The sequence below is a fragment of the Misgurnus anguillicaudatus genome, chromosome 15, assembly GCF_027580225.2.
Source record: "Misgurnus anguillicaudatus chromosome 15, ASM2758022v2, whole genome shotgun sequence".
In the NCBI taxonomy this organism is placed as follows: domain Eukaryota; kingdom Metazoa; phylum Chordata; class Actinopteri; order Cypriniformes; family Cobitidae; genus Misgurnus; species Misgurnus anguillicaudatus.
In genome coordinates this window covers 8,246,323-8,264,173 of record NC_073351.2, presented here as the reverse complement: position 1 = coordinate 8,264,173, position 17,851 = coordinate 8,246,323, and the positions used below count along the sequence as shown (strand labels likewise).

Here is a 17,851-nt window from a genome sequence, read left to right as displayed (position 1 = left end):
AGTCCCAAACAGGTGACATGAAATTAGCCACTCTGGGAGGCTGGACATGTTGCCCATGCCTGAATCAGCCACTGCATGTGATCATGTGTTTTTTGCACATGTGAAATTCATATGAGCACATAATGGCTTGTGAAAAATGTGAAATTTCATTTCATGTTTGTCTGTGCGGAAAATCAAAAACGAAGTAAAAACCATCTGACTTTTTTAAAAAAGGGTTAAGTGCTTAAAAGTGGTATAATCATTTTTAGCAGCAAGTGGTTTGACGTGAAGTACTTTCAAAAAATATGTATTTAGATATGCAATCAAATGTTTTATTAGCTAAAAAAAGTCCAAATGAATGTAATCAAAAGTTTTTTCTGTATGGGTAACTGAGTAAAAAGATTTAAGATTCACATTCTCATATAGATTCTCATATACCCAGTGAGGAAAGCAGGTTTCTCTGAGCAATGAAATTTTTACTTTGCTGTCCACAATAAATGCATGGACTATACACAAACTATACACGCATACATACAATGTAAGAAGCATAATAATAAAAACTATTAGAAGCCTCCATAAAAACAGCTTTTATGACTTATTCGCCATATTTGAGTTACAGTATGTGCATGTGACAATTGCTTTACGGGCAGGCCTTAAATTATTGTTATTTACTGAAAATTTCCCTGACCTGTCGCTATTAAATTTTATGTACGGTCCATTAGACATTGTGTCAGATTGAATGAATGTCAACCATACAGTATTTGGTCATTTAATAAGATTTAACAAAGGATGCACCAGTATATCGTCCTGTAATTGGTATCAGCAGATACCAACAATTTTTTCCCACTATCAGAAATCAGGCGATTGTTTAAAAACAGCTGATGATTTAAAGGTGGTAAAGAAAGCATCAGAACTCCTGCTTTATTTTGAAATGGGTGACCTTCACAACTGGTTGTACGCTCTGAATGTCTAGTATTTCAGAACATAATTTGAAACAAGTAGAAAAAAAGCTAAATATTTTTTAATGTCATTCTAAGTAATTAAATATCAACATCTGCACAGAAATTTTGTTTCAATCCATCCCTAGATTTAACCAATAATGTTTCATATCACTGATTTCTAATCTGCATCATAAGCTGGGTTTCCATCACCCTGATTTTATGCGCATTTTGAAGTACCGCATCAGAAACGAAATTGAAACCATAATTTGCCCATAATTCGCAAATAAGTTTTTAAGCTCACATGAGGTGATTTTTGACTCATGCGAAAAAGAGTTAATACGAATAATGGGAGATGGCAATGTATTTTGCCGAATAAATACTGACATTACAAACATTAAAGATACAATTTGTATTTATGCGCCGAAAGATGGCGCCAGATCAAACAAAAACAATGATGTTGTTTACTGACGCTCTGAAGCAGCGTGGAATTATGGGATTTGTAGTCTTTAACTTTAGCCATCAATCAGACGAAAACGCGAAATCACGTTGATGGATAAGGTAATCAAGTCTTATAAATGTTGCGTTTGATGACATCGTTTATTTCATTATGTAAGTTTATATGTGATGTTCAAAACGAAATTATTAGTCATATAGATATTACAGTATTATTCCAAATTCGATGGTAAACACAGCTTAGAATTAAGTTTTCAACTTACAATCTACAATGATTTTTCACATAATGTATTGACAGTACAAATCTTATTGTGAAGTGTCTTAAAATGACCATTTATATTGCTGTACAATACCTTTTGATGTGCATATCGTCCGCGGGAAGACGCGCTGATTACAGTCTACACACTAATGTTGTGATCAATATAATAGCATACGTTTTTTGAAGGGTTACGAATCAAAACAACTCACCCATCGCGTAAAACACAAGCAGGATCAGAATCTCGGTCTAGTTAAATGTTGTCGTGAAGCTCTCTCCATCCAGATAATGCAACACCAAATTGATCCTCCCTCGTTTTGTTCCAAACTCTTCTTGGGTCGTTTGGTTGGCCCGTACGCTTACAGGAGCTGACACAACCAGCGGCAGACGGTACAGAGATATCCATAAGTCCATAAGCAAGCGCATAGTTCCGCATTTGTCCACAACACTGGCTGCGTCCGAAAACTCAAGGCAGTGAGGACTTGTGGCCTCGCTGCCTCATGAGGAAATGACTTCGGACTCGGAGGCCTGAAGGCCGCTCAGAGAAAGGCTTTCCGACGCACTTCTAAGGCAGCGTGTTTGAAATATAAACAGAGAGCGCCTTTGTGATAACTAATCACATATTTGAAAACTACAATCCTAATTTCTCGCTAGAAATGAAATTAAAATGCTTAAAAAGTGAAAATATACGTTTATTTTCACTAAATTTGTGCTCCAGCCGCTTCCTTGGCCGCCATTTTATTTTTTCGAGCTCGACCAGTGTGGTCATGTGGTTTACGTCAGTAAAGGCGGTGAGAAAGGGTCACATGGATATTAACGTCATTGACAGGAGACTGCACTGCCCCGTGTCAATGTTTTGAATGGAAATTTTCTCACGATTTACAAGTAGTTGAAAACATTACAGATATTGATAGTAATCAGCTGGACAAAATATATAACACTGGCCTAGTGGTTTTTGGAGATTTTACTGCAAATATCTTACAAATTGCACCTTTAAACCAGCGTAACTGATCATCTAGCTGTATCGGCTGATGTTGTCTTTACCATATATGGAGATAACGTCATCGTAATGCCCTTGCAGCTAGTGCCTGCATAAAAAATGCTGCATTCCTTCTTGTGCACAGCATTCTGTTTGGCAATTACAAGCTACACTGCTAAATACATTTCTGTCTCCATTTTCTAAGCGTACCTTTTTATTTACTGTTGGTTACTAGGTTAAATACCACCTTGATTCGCTCCAACAACTTGATGAAAATGCACCTAATTCGCAATTGTTTGTTTTCTTTTTTTGCGAATTTTGAAAAGATTCGCTTCGAGTTTGGATGGAAACCCCGCTTTAGGTGTTATATTTAATGTGAGAGCTTTAATGGAGAGGAAGTATGGCTCAAAAGATTATGGGAGATTCTTCCAAATCAACTGAATCAAATGAAAAAAAAAACACCATATGGCTTTGAAACAGCCAAAGTAACATAAGTCAGGTAGGGTCTGAATAGGCAGCAGGTAAGATGTCTGTGACCTTTTGCGAAATGTCCTCGAAACATTCCCCTTTGCTCCTCGCTGGTTTTGCCCTTTGAGCTCTGATTGTTTTGTAAAGGAATGTTTTTATGTACTTCCCTGCAGCTGATACACACACACTTTATATGTGTGTTTTACTGTGTGTGTGCCTGTGTGTGTAGTATATTACAGTGACTTCTTCCAGCTGGGTTTATGTTGACTTGCAGTCTGTGTGAGTCAGTTTGAGTGTATAATGCATTATGACAGCTCATACTGATCTGTCATCATTCTTGCATCCAGTATTCCATCTTTCCACAGTCATTTGTTATTGAAGCCCGGTTTGAACATACGTGATTACGCATACTTGCAGGCGCATGTCCCATCATGCAGTGGTGAGAACAGCTAGTGTTACTCTACTTTACACCAGCTGTTTCAGCTTTCTTCCAAAACCTCATTATTTGACAGCATACAGTATGACACAAAAACTGTCCCTAACAGTGAATGTGATTTAGATGAATAGTGTTTGTGTTTCTGAATCCACATACCTGCTTATTGGAACAACATATAGTACCTGTCAAGAAGACGGACTTAATTGGACCCTTAGAGGAAAATGATAGGTTTATAAGAATGTTGTTGTTGCCCCAACCCCAGCAAAAAATAAAGTCAAATCGATTTTTGTTCTAGGACAAACAAGGAAAACCTCAAGGTGTTAGGCAGTGGCTATAAGGGAATACCAAACCTCAGAATGTCGCAACTTACCAATCAGCAAGACAGTGATCTCTGAAGCAGTCTCACAAATGCACACAATGTCAAGACGGTGTTTTATTAAAACTGCAGAACATAATGTTGTAATATTACTTTCGTTAAAGCAGTAAATGCTAAACATGTTACTGTACGTCTTATATTGGCTGTTTCTCAATTCCAAGAACGCAAAAAACGGACTTGCATTCTCGTTGAGATCGGTATTGCTAGGCGACCTTGGAAGAATGAACTCAGAAGGTCGCTCGTGTGAGATTTGAAATATGTACGATCTTCCTGTTGGTCACCTGACCTCTGCCATTGTTTTGCCGCAATGACTTCTGGGCTGTAAAGCGATTTTAGCGTGCAAGTCTGCACTCGATGCATCTTCGATATAAAGAACACATCCGGGTATTTTTATGCACTCTCTGTACTTGCGTTCTTGAGAATTTGAATTGAACTTCGACGTTTATTGATGACATAGAGCGAGAACACAAGGACGCAAGATCGCTGAAGAAAGCATATTGAGAAACAGCTATAGTAATGCTGCGTTCACATCAGCCGCGGTAGAGGCGTCAAGCGTGAGTGATTTCAATGTAAAGACGCGTTGACGCGCATCTGGAGGTCTTGCGGTGTGAATGAGGCATTTAGCGCGCTGCGTTAGATGCGATTCCGCCTCATTCGCGTGTCTAGATGGCGCTAATTGAGCGTTGCTGTGTGAAACGTGCGAGTTGAAAAATCTGAACTTTGGCAGAAAAACACGCCATGTTACCCAATCAGGAGCTTGCTCTAGTAGTGATGTGATTACAGGAAATTAGCGGAGTCGCAGAAGCCCCTCCCATGACACGAATTTCCGCGTGAATGTCTCATGCGCGGCTTTCAAGTGCAAATGAAGCAAGTACACTCAAAATGTTCAAGCGTTCAAGTACGCGCAGTAGACGCGAATTTGACGCCTCAAATGTGTCCGGTGTGAACCCACAGTAATGCTGCGTTTACATCAGTCATGGTACAGGCATCAAGCGTGAGTGATTTCAATGTTTAGTCAATGTGAAGACGCGTTGGCGCGCGTCTGGAGGTCTCGCGGCGTGAATGAGGCATTTAGCGTGACGCGGTAGACGCGTTTCCGCCTCATTCACGCGTCTAGTTCGAGTTGATAATTTGAACTTTGGCAGAAAAATTTGCCGGGTTAACCAATCAGGAGCTTGCTCTAGTAGTGACGTGATTACAGAAAGCAAGCGGAATCGCAGAAGTCACAGGAAACGACACGTTTAGCGCGACACGGTAGACGCGATTCCGCCTCATTCGCGCGTCTAGTTCGAGTTTCAAAAATTTAACTATGGCGGAAAAATGTGCCGCGTTAACCAATCAGGAGCTTGCTCTAGTAGTGACGTGATTACAGAAAGCGAGCGGAGTCGCAGAAGCCCCTCCCATGACGGGAATTTCCGTGTGAATGTCTCGATGAATAAAATTTCACGCGCGCATGAAGCGAGTACACTCAAACTGATCAAGCGGCAAACTAGGTGCGGTAGACGCAAATTTGACGCTTCAAATATGTCTGGTGTTAACCCACAGTAAGACAGTAGAACGTTGCTATGGTTACCTCTGTGTCAATCATCACAGTTTCCGGGAGTGAGTCTTTATCTGTACACATGTGGAACAGTCATTTAGGGGATTTACTCCCACATTTTAATGCGGTTGTCACTCCTGAAACTTCACAGTGTATACAGGGCCAATGTGTATCCATTATGCATTATTATATTCCAGTTTTCTTTCCCATCGCAAAATGAGTACATACTTTTAGTTCATAGTACTGTATAACTAAGCGAACTTGGACGCAACATATGTGTGATGCACGCATAAGTGAACTTTAATGGAGTGTGTGTGCATAAAGAGCATTAAAAATCAGTCACTTGTGAGGTTTTATGAAGGTAGATAGTGAGGCAACTCACTACAGGTTGGAATGGCGTCAAAAAATCCCTGTTTACAATATAATCTAAGAGATTCCCAATAGACATGGTGGCTGTTGGTTGGGAACTGCAACATGTTTTATGCTGAATTGGCAGTATAAAAAATAAACAGAGCAGCACTATCTGACAGGGGATCTCTGTGGAGATGGATAGCCGATCTGTGACCCATTACCTGGAGAAAGAGATGGACAGTTTGGACAGCTGAGATAGACAGGATGGAAAGTGGCTGATTGTTGAAGAAGATGCACACTGTTCTTCTGCCATATGAAGATCATCCAGGAATGCTTCAGATGTTATTTTTTGGTAAACTGGGCCAGGATAAATAGTACAACATTAGGACCAGATTTAAACTGTATCTGCCATAGGGCGATTGTTAATGTTGGCATTTTGTGCATTGTTGGTGATTGTTGTTGTGCAATGGTAAATTACTACTCATTTTGTTGGTTTATAAGGAGACAGTCATAAAGGATAAATCTACATTTCTCTTTATTGTCTGTGCAGCAAACACACTAATGATCAGTTATATACCTTATGCACATCCATTGCTCCTTAATTAGTTGCATTAAAAAAAAGGATTTACGCATTTCACAGATGCTGAAAGAGGAAATTTAAGGTGCATTCAATTTGTACTTTTTTATCAGTAGTATGTGTGTGGATCGAACTCAATATACACAATCTGATTACGCTACAGAAACACTGTTTGAAAAGTATAAAAATCATTCATGATTCCTTCATATGTTTTGAATCATGTGAATCACGACAGCAGGAAACATCCCTCTACCATCCTCGCCACAGGACACCCATTTCCATTTTACTCGAGCTCTGATCTGAGAGCAGCCAGGCCTCTTAGACGTTAATGCTCTCACTGAAGGTTTGACGGAAAGCGAAATACCCGTGGCTCAGCCGATGATGTCTGTTGGTTCGAGAGGTGAAGGCTGCTGCATTATTGATGGGTCTCATTCAGCTTGACTGAGCAAACTGACAACTCAAACAGATTATTGACCAGAGTCACAGAGCTGATGCATGCCATCAGATGATGTGCTCAATACATCAGTGCATAACCCCGTTATGGGCCTTCAGTGCTGTGGGAGTCACAGAAGGAACCTGTTACTGGGCTAAACTCTTTTATTTTTTTGCCAGTTTTTATTTCCAAGCCATATTATTATACGGTTCGGATTTCTCTATCGACGTAAGTCTGGGAAATTTTATCACCTGTTTTATTGCCCACCAGTGCAATTGGTTGGAGGAGTAACGGGACACCTTTTCTGACCTCAGCAAACCCCATTATTGGAAGCATGGTTCATGTCCAGACTATAGCACAAAATAATGAGAAACAGAATTAAAGGAAGACTTATTATATAGTATTATGATCATTTAAAAGAAAAAATATATTTGCGCATTTGGCGCAGATCCTTATATCCAAAGTGACATACAATACAATCACATTTCATCAGTATATTTCTGTATATATCAGTATGAGGCTGTTTACAGTTGGCATTAACATGCGTTTTCGTCGATCGGATCACAAGTGGACGACGTTAATGCCAGGTGTAAAGGTGTTCAAACTGTTTTGAGCTCGTCCACTTTTAATCACTTTCAACTACATTGAGAGATAGTAAAAAACCCTTTCGATCGGATTGCTTTTGTAGTGTAAACGCACATGTAGTTGAATGTTTTCGAACAGCCACACGCAACTGCCTTCTCTCCGCCCATTTATCTAATCTGAGGTACTGAGCACAATGTTTTACGTCTTTTCTGACTTCTGGCGCGAACACACGGTGAACAGCGCTATTTTTAGCCTTTCATTGATAAAACTAAAGCGGCTGATCTCCGCAGTTTCATTTTGCAAGCATGTGAAAGTTGCGCTGAAATATCAGAGAAAGCTCTTACATATACATGTATAAAACACTGTGCAGCATGTTTACTTACAACACAAGCAGCGGATTCAGACATAATATTAGTTTGCGCCCATATAAACTCGTCATTATGCTGCGTTCAGACCAGCCGCGGTAGAGACGTCAAGTGCGGGTGATTTCAATGTTAAGTCAATAAAAATACGCATTGACGCGTGTCTGGAGGTCTCGCGATGCGAATGAGGCGTTTAGCGCAGTGCAGTAGACACGATTCCGCCTCATTCGCGTGTCTAGTTTGCGGGAATTGAGCGTTGCCGTGGGAAATGCACGTGTTGAAAAATTTTAACTTTTCCGGAAAAACGTGCCGCGTTAACCAATCAGGAGCTTGCTGTAGTAGTGACGCGATTACATGAAGGGAGCGGAGTCGCAAAAGCCCCTCCCATGATGCGAATTTCCGCGTAAGTGTCTCGATTACTAGAATTTCACACATGAATGAAGCAAGTAAATTCAACATGTTTAAGCGGCAAACAAGACACGGTAGACGCGAATTTGATGCCTCAAACGTGGCTGGTGTGAACCCACGGTTACTCCCGTTCGCGTTTAAATGACAACAGAGACACTCGCTCACAGATCACCCCCTCACAGTAATCAGGACAGAAAAAGTGGACAAAAGAGACAGATTTAAATACCAGGTCTAAATGTGATGTGACTCTCACGTCCACTTGTGATCCGATCAACGAAAACACATCTTAATACCAATAGCCTGAGCTACAGAAACAATATAACATACTTTTATATTATTATATTACATTACATACAATATTACATTCTAGGATTTTTCTTTTTTTTGCTTCATATTCATACATTTTACAGAGGCCTTATCACAGACTTTTTGCATATTGGTTTGTTTGAAAACGTCACATTTTGACATGAGCCCATTAGGGCTGGCCGATATATTGCATGGGATTACCATGCGCATCTCATCAGATTTCTTATGTTTCTTATTCTATATTCTTATTAACGCTGGATTTGTTAAAATTGGGCGGTCCCAACCGGGTCATGAGTCGCAGGCGGTAAGTAAAACTGCATCAAATGTCTGTGTTTTGTTGGCAATCGTAAACGCATATAATATAAACGACGTTAACATGTAGTGAATCATAAGTTATCTAGCCATACGTTTTATCAGTATGTGTGTTACCTGGAAAACAAATCCATGAGCAATCCATAAGGCAATGCTGTACCAGTTGAGCTACAGGAGTCTCTGCTTTATCCATACAGAATCTGTAACTGCGCCATCCATTGGAAATGAACCCTGGAAGTGGAATGTTTCAGTTGTTTACTCTCTGAAAGATTGGGGTGGTCTCTACTGCATATCATCCCCCTTCTGTTGTCTGATTGATCTTTTGGCATGTGCCATTCAAAGAACCAACAGAAATGAAATTTCGGTCTATTGTCGTTTTTTGGTCAAAAGCAGGCACAGAATGACAACAAATACGCTTTGATGCCACTTCAAATAAGCGTAAAATAGAAGAAAATTAATCTAACAAAAAGTCCACTTCCTTATGTAAAATTTGGTAGGTGCAAATGAAGCAATGTCGCCTGGAATAAAACCCATTTGTTCTTTTTTTTTGCTTTTTTAAGCTTTTTTAGCACATTGTCAACTGTAAGCATAAATTTAGCATAATGTGTAAAACATAATGGCCCAAATTGAACTAAAGACTGCACTTAAAAGCAAAACAGCCTTGGTGTTGTGGATGGTACTGTTGATCTGTCTGGAATTACAAGCTTTAAGACCTGTGTCAGTCGGTGTGTCAGCTCTTGTCCTTGTAATAAGCATTACAATGCTTTCTTGTGACCTCTCTTGATGGATGTCAATGAGAAACTTTAATGTTCCTCCCTGACAAATCTTGTGCTTTTAAGCTCAAAAGGATGATTTTTCATCTTCCAAACCATGCGTTCACCCAAAAAGAAGATTGAGGGGAAATAATGAGTCTTTCTTGTCAGTTTTGGAAGACTTGTGGGTGTTTAGAGAAGCAGTCAGGTCTATCACCTCTTTAAAAGATGATGAAATGGCTTTCTGCTGATGTCTCATTACCTTTTTTGATTGAGTTGCTTAGTGATTCCTGCTCAAGTCTTTTCCACCCACTGCTGATGTTTGAGATTTACGTTTAGAGCTGCAAATGAGATCTCGTTAATTCTCACCAGAGACACAAAGATTATGCACTTGCTTTTATGTACAGACCCCCATACGAGAGAAAGCATCTTTGAATAAAATATCGTAATACTGTACTGTTTTCTCAGCGTTTCTTGAACCGTGCTGCCTAAATGAGTCAGAATGTGCACTAATTTTGAGCTACAGGCAAAAGAAAGTATACATTTTGATTTTGATCGAAATAGAGGTTTCCATAAAATAAATACATTTAGCACTCGTTTACAATCCCAATGCTCCAAATAGTCATTAAACATTTAAAATCATCTTTATTTGTATGTTTTCTGAGAGGTGTATCATCTTAAATGCTTAACCTATACAAAGGATGCGTCTCCATCTACATGCACGCCTGACATTTTGATTTTGGTTTTAAAACATGCAGGAATTCGAAAATAAAGTGCAGGAATTGCTTGATGTTAAAATATTTATGAAGATACATTTTGGGACCTGATTGATGTTAAAAGAGTTATTAAGAGCGACAAGACTTGAAAATGATCTTACTCACGCTGACTGACAGATCTGAAGCATGTACACAGATGTGTGAGCGTGCGACCTCGATATATACACATCTTGACAGAATTACAGTTTTAAAAATATATTTAAGAATTCATGCAGATATAATCTGTATGTCTTAAGTGAATGTTTGGTTAATTATTGGGGAAAAATATCTGATAACATTATATTAGATCCTTGCATTACAGTAGTGTGGCATCGTGAGAGGTAGGGTATCACCAAGTGTGGGTTGTTTCACAAATCGAGTCCAAGCAGAGATCAAATCACTGGGTTCTTTTTAATCATCAACTTAAATACCAAAACGATTTTTAACCAAAACTATTCCAGCTTCTCTTTGTGTGTGTCCTATCAAACACCAAACAAAATCAAGACTCTCTGTTTTCAGCTCATTAACAGCTTTTCTCCTTCATTGGCAACAGCTGTCTCCACCATCGAGGAACCTGGTAATTGTAGTCTGGGACCCGGTGGCCATCTTGGTTTGTAGTCACCATGCTGCAACCACCTAGATGGCAGATACCTTGCCTCTATTACATACCCTCTCACGATGCCACAGTAGATCTTAAAGCTGTCTGTCTCAATGTCAATAAAAAAAAAATTGAACAAATATTTTTCCTATAGATATTGTTTTTGACTTTGTGTTTGCCAAATCTATTAGTTAAATCCAGTCATTTTAAAGTATGGATTCCGTGATTTTTTAACCCTAAAAATCTTAAAGGATTATTCCACTTTTATAAAAAGAATCTGATAATTTACTCACCCCCCCATGTCACCCAAGATGTTGATGTCTTTCTTTGTTCAGTGATAAGAAATTAAGTTTTTGGAGGAAAACATTCCAGGATTTTTCTCCATATAGTATACTTTAGTGGACCTCAATGGTTTCAATGCAACTCCAAAGGGCTCTAAACGATCCCAACCAAGGCATAAGGGTTTCATTTAGCAAACCGATCGTCATTTTTGCCCCCCAAAAATAAAAAAGAAGTACTTTTTGATCAAAACTTCTCGTCTTGCACTAGCTTTGTGATGCATGACGTATGTGAAACTACCGCTCCAGTGTTTACAAGTGTTGAGAAGTCAGGTTGCTAGCCATCAACTTTAAGCATCAGGTCTTACACAAGTCATTCGTTTTCTTTGCCCAAATAAGTATCAGTATTAATAATCATATCAAATGTATATTCATTCATATCAGGAAGGCAGGTAGAATATGTTTAAAATAGCTGTTTCATTTTATGCGAGATCGGTGCCCTTAGTAAAACTACTCGTTCAATTTAGGGATTGTTGAAAATAGGACAAGCAATGAAGAAAAACACTCCCCACAATTATACAAAACACAAAATATCAAAGACAATAAATGACTGCTACAGACTTTGATGCGTACATGAGAATATATTGAATTTAGATGCCTAGTTTGTAAGGATTTATCTAATAATTCTGCTGCACCAAACTTTAAACCTTGTTTTAATAAAAGCAGGTTTACATTCAACCCATCATTTTGATCATGGATTTAAGTTACATATATTTAAGATTAACTTCAGTCCTGTTGCACAATAACTTTAAACTCAGATTAAAATCTCGATTATGGATTAATTTAATAGAGGTTTAAATACAAAACAGTAGAGGTCTGACAAAAACAGGCCTCAGCGAGGTATTTAAGAATTAAAATTAAAGCATATTGCACTGTGAAAGTGTGAAGCAGTAGTGTTGTCTAGATTTTTCCTCTCACCCTTATGCTCACTCGTCCCAGAGCGACACCACACTCACAGATGCATACTGTATACTGCATCTACATGTAATTGAAAGCATTCTGAAAGACTGCTAATGTGTTATCATCACGTCAGTTCAGTGTTGTGCTTGAACGAGTTCATTGAACGAAAGTTCATGAACTAGTTTATATTTTGGGCGAACGTGAACTGAACGTACTGTATTACTGCCTGATGAACGCAAGGTGAACTCGTTCATTCTGGGGCTTGTGAACGGCACGTTCTCTCACTTTAACGTCATTCAGTAGGGTGCCAGATTTCTACAGAGTCTTCCAGACGAAAACCCGTCTAAAACACACTGTAAACTGGCCTAAATGTGTAGCGGAAAAAACACCCAATCTGGCAACACTGCCACCAGGCTGCATACGTCATCAAAACAACACTGACTGGACGCTGCTATCCAAATCCCTGCCGCGCCACTCGCATAGTTTAACATTAAATAACATCATATTTGTCCTAAATCGTTAACGATTAACAAAGGCTGCTTACGCATATTCTGGATCTTGAAATAGACTTTGATTAAGCTTACGCTATTTAACGTGCACGTGCGGTGTGCAATACCTGCGAGTCGTCATACACGCAACGCCTCGCAGTGCTTCTCGCCTGGAAAACCCCCTTGAAGCACCCGGCTAGCCTTTCAAGGTATGTGCAAGCAAATACAAAAATTAAAAGACAGTCAATGCTAATGTAAACCCTGGTTGGATAAGGATTTAAAGTTGGATATGAAGATGAAATCTGATCCATTTAGCTTCAGTGTTGGAACTGATAAAATAATTCCTGTCTGTGGTTCTATATGGGCTATAATGGCAATATATTTTTTTTTAATTATATGGGGAAAAAGAACTATAAATTAGTTCATTTTTGGAACTGTGAACTAGTTCAAAATTTGGAAATATGAACTATGAACTGAACTAGTTCATTTAAAAATTTGTGAACTGTGTACTGAACTATTTCATGTAGAAAGTGAACTTTCCCAACACTGCGTCAGTTTATTATAAGCAAAAAAGACTTGGTTTGGTTTTAATCAGCATTTAACTTGGGGCCAGATTTAACTCAGAAGTATTAAATAAACTGTTTACAATCTTCACACCATGGCTTACACATGCATGAAACTTTAAACATGTTTAAACATAAAGAAAAATTATCCACTCTTCCAATACCTATGAACTATTGATAGCCAACATCACCATACAGGAATTTAATTTAATTTAACACATGATAACCATAAACTAAAACTTTCATTTCCATAGTGGTTGATATAAAAAGCTGTTTTTGCATATAATACACGTCTAGTAATATTAGTCTAATATACAAATTTTTTAATTTCTTTTCAACTGAAGAAAGAAAGACAAACTTCTTTCTTGTATGACATGGGTGAGTAAATTGTCTGAATTTGTTTTCATGAAAGTTGAATAATCCTTTAACTCATTTTTTCACTAAACTGACTTTGTTGGCTATATCAACTTCAAACAGGTGTAGCTCTGTCATTTTTTATAGAGAATGTCAAAATATAAAAACACATTTTTTAAATAAGCTGATTATGTCTCAGTTTGCCGGCACGGGTCACATTTTTGCACCTTGATGGTTCTTTATAAACAGAAGGAACCTTTTTGGCCTGAGGGCAACATTTTCTTCAGTGTTAAGGGAGATACAGTCAATCTCCATCTTATCTCACACTTGCGTTAGATTTACAGTGAGATTTCATAGTGTTTTCTTGTTCTTTCTGTTTCAGACCTCTCGTCAGCGGTGCAAAAGTTCTCACAGTCCTTACAGGAGTTCCAGTTTGAGTGCATCGGAGATGCAGAAACAGATGATGAATTAAACATCGGTGAGTGTGCTCAATCGGCCATTGTTCTAGAAATACCTCGGAAAAAAATGAATTCTTCATTATCTTACTTGTTTCTCCAGCATTGAAATGGAATATAATGAAGAATTTGTCTTTTGCTTCTCAGATGGATTTTTTTCTGAATAAAAAGATCTCATTATAGACCTCTTTTATGCTTCTCCTTTGGATTTTCAGACGATAAAAAAGTTCAGATTTGGCAAGATAAGTCAAAGTTCCTAAATTTAAATTTAGAGACAAACTGGATACTTCAATAAAATGCATCTGAGAACTCCATTAAGCCGTCTAAGCTATGAAAGATGCAATAAAATATACCTTTAAACCCATTATGAGACGGTCTGCTTAACCAATCTAAGATCAGTTTAATGGAAAAAGTCCCCTAATGCTCTGAGGAGATGTTTCCCCTCCCTTCCCCGCCCAGATCTCCTGCACACTGAATTTTTTCCATACCAGATAAATGGGATTGTCATTTTAATCAGGTGCTATGCGTTGAAATTCCTTGGAAGAGTCGCCTCTCTGGAGAGCAACTGCAGGACTTTAGGCCATTGATCACAAACTTTCTTAAAGTCTTCGATGTGCAAGCTGTCTTATATTAAATAGTTTTGATTAATAAACATATTCCAGTATCAAAATTAGCATCTAGCGTGACGAAATTCTATCCCATTCCGGATTTAGCACAACAAGCTGAATTCTCAGTGAGACTGGCCCGGCATGCATAATGTATTGTATTGATTTGCTTACATTCCAGACGGAGAGGTCTCTGCTTAGCCCTTTAAGAGATCAGAGTAACTAATTGTGTGATTTGTATCAGAGATTAAGGAAAATGCAGACCGCTCACCCTCAGCAGGCGCAGAGCAGATGTGCAGAGAGTATATATGCCCTGATGGGTTGATCACTCATCCTGTTCTGTCTCTTTACGCACCCATTCATCTCTCTCTCTCTCTTCTTATCTCTCTACCTCTCTCTCTCTTTCTGTCCCTTATGTGTCATTACTTTGTTTATTATCTTCCTGTCTTGCTCTGTGCATTGTGGGCTGGCCTGACACCCGGACCATCTGTATCTAACAGTTGGCTTCCTGCCTTTTGATCGCACGATGCCGCTTGTCGTTTAGCCCGGTACCTTTTCCCTTATTTTCCAAGCAATCTGATGGTCTTGATCAGAGAAAAGATAATTAAATGTGTTGATGTGCTCATAATGGAGCATCTAGTGCAATTTGGCCCTTTCTCTGCCCACGTCTGGTCGCCAAATAGGAATGTGATGAATTTCGCAGTTGTTCCTCTGTTGTCTGGTTGAAAGGGATGTTGGTGGTTTAGCCACGTTGAGTTTTCTGGACAGCAGCACTGTAAAGGCAGCGTTACCGCTGTTTAGCTAATGGACAAGTTTAGCTAACGGACAAGTTTAACCATTGTGCATGGTTTTGTGATTCAGAACATGTTCATGGATAATTGTGCTGTATCTATTGATTTACACAGGTAATGCTGCAGAATGATCTTTGTATGGATTTCATGGGCTGTTAAATGTTGATGAAATCTGGCTCTGTGTGTTAGTGCCTCTTTGATATGGATCCAGTCCTCTGTTTTTTGTGATCTGCCCATCCAGGCTTATAAAATAAGAGTCTTGCCCACCATCTGTTAATTGACTAAACTAAAATGATTAGCATTTATCAAAAATGGCTCCAGTCTTCTTGCTAATGCTCAAAAGTACGCCTAGAGAGACACTATTGAAATAGTGTTAGATAAGTGTATGCACCAATCACATTATGGTGCATCAGTCAAACACCCAAAGTGTGAGTACTAGGGCTGTGACGATATGGGATTTTTTTCTTTTGTAACCCATTTTCTTTTGATCTTTTCTGACCCATTTTTTTTTGTAAAATACATTTTGTAGAATTACAACCTGAGAAAGCTGTAGAAAGAACATGCCAAGCTCAACATTGCTTCTGGTGAGTTTTTGCAAAAATAAGATTCCTATTTGTTTAGGCATTGTTTTTCGGGTAACAATCCGTGGATATAAACGCACTCTTCCAAACGCAACTTGTGAAACTTTTAATAATTTATTGTACAAAAAATGGGTTACAAACGATCAGAAAAAACATAATTCATATTAAACTCTAACCGTGGGTTCACATCAGCCGCGTTTGAGGCGTCAAAATCGCGTCTACCACGTCTAGTTTGCCGCTCTAACATTTTGAATGCATTTGCGCATCTAGAGCGAAGTAGACGCGCGGAAAAAGCAAGCATTTGATGCGTGTCAGAGGTGAAATCTGCTTCTTGTGGAAGGGGCAAGTGCTATGCGGTTGTCTGTTTGCAAGATGACTGATGTTGATCGTGCATTCATCAAGAGAGTTACCGGTTTGTATTTGGTAACCTTACTATAGGGTGAAAATAGTTTAAAAAACGGCGGGAATGCTGTGGGTCGATAAACATCACGTGACTCAAAAGTGAAATGTGTATTTTCAACTTACCAGGTTGCCCAATGTCCTCACTGACACTCTTTCAAGCGAGTTTCTTTTTATTCCTGTCTCTACAGAAATAAGAATTTGCGTCGTACAAATTTGTGTCGGGTGACTGCTCACGGACAATATCAAGCATTCCTCCATGTTGAATGAGTGAATCCGGGCAGGGCTGCCGCCACAGCAGTAAGCAGGCTCCTGATTGGTTAACGTGGCGCGAAAATCCGCCAAAGTTACAATTTTTCTACTCGGGCGTCAGCCGCAAATTTGCGTCAAACGCAAAATGCACAAAAAGCACCATTCGCGCGTACCGCACCAGACGCTCAATTTGCGCGAACTAGACGCGTCTTCAACGCGTCTTCACATTGACACATCACTTGCGCTTGACGCCTCTACCATGGCTGGTGTAAACCCAGCACAAGGATATCGAAAAACAAGAGTTATAATTAATATTATTTCATGTTATTATTGTTAATATGTTTTATTATATTTTTTTAGAGCATATACAAAATGCAATAGCCTATTGCATCGTCCTGTAAATAACGTAAAATATGGATACTCCAATCAATGCTCAGTATTTCAAGAAGATAATAAGACTTTTTTGATCCCGAGCTGGAGAAATTCGCTTGTTACAGCAGCTCCAGATATAGACACAACATTTGACCAAATAATGAGTCATGCTGTCAGTAAGCGCTCGCTTGCTGTCACTTTGGTACTTCGCTCCTCTCGCAAAGGCCTTGGAGACTCCCAACTTTCGCTGCTGACCTGAGGTTTTGGGCTTAACTAGGTATGTGCGGTCCCAAGTCCGGCAAACACCACAGGGTGGTTGATTAAAGGGTTCATTATAGTTGTGAGCATGTCCTACGACGTAGCCACGATGGCATAGAATACACTTCTGTTTTCATTTATACTTCTGCGTCGACGTGCAAACACACATGCAGACCGTTAGTAGGCAGAATCCACGCGTGTTACCACAGTAGCAGCAAGACCGCCAATGAAGAAGCAGATTGGCAAGTTTAACCCACAAACGAAGAAGAAACAGCAACTTGTTGTGTATGTTTTGAGAAGACCAGCAGTGAATGAAGTAAATAAACAGTGACTTTTGTTGCAGTTTGAGTTAAATCACTCCTAAACTTGGACCATCTTTGTTCTCACTGTCGCAAACGGAAATACCTATGACGCAGTTTTTTACCTGACGAGAGGGGTTCTAGTGGACCAATCACAGCGCTTGCGGTTCGCGTAGAACTGACGCGCTGTTAAAAATTTGTTGAGGTGCACGTCAGGCTACACAGAGGCTATGTATAACCTATTGAATTGACCTTACGCTATAAACTATAAATTGGATTTAGAGATGTGATCTAAGATTAGTGGTATTTTGTCGCAACGACAGTCAGAC

General features: G+C 39.2%; 1 protein-coding gene across 5 annotated transcripts in view; it reads left to right on the top strand.

Moving 5' to 3' along the window:
• The window catches only part of arhgap42b (Rho GTPase activating protein 42b), a 148,874-nt gene that overhangs the window by 16,934 nt on the left and 114,089 nt on the right, over positions 1-17,851 (top strand). For all 5 annotated transcript variants that reach the window (XM_055173707.2, XM_055173706.2, XM_055173705.2 and 2 more), the window contains exon 2: positions 13,893-13,988. In XM_055173707.2, coding sequence (XP_055029682.2) covers positions 13,893-13,988 — 96 coding nt within the window. The remainder of the gene's footprint in view (positions 1-13,892; positions 13,989-17,851) is intronic.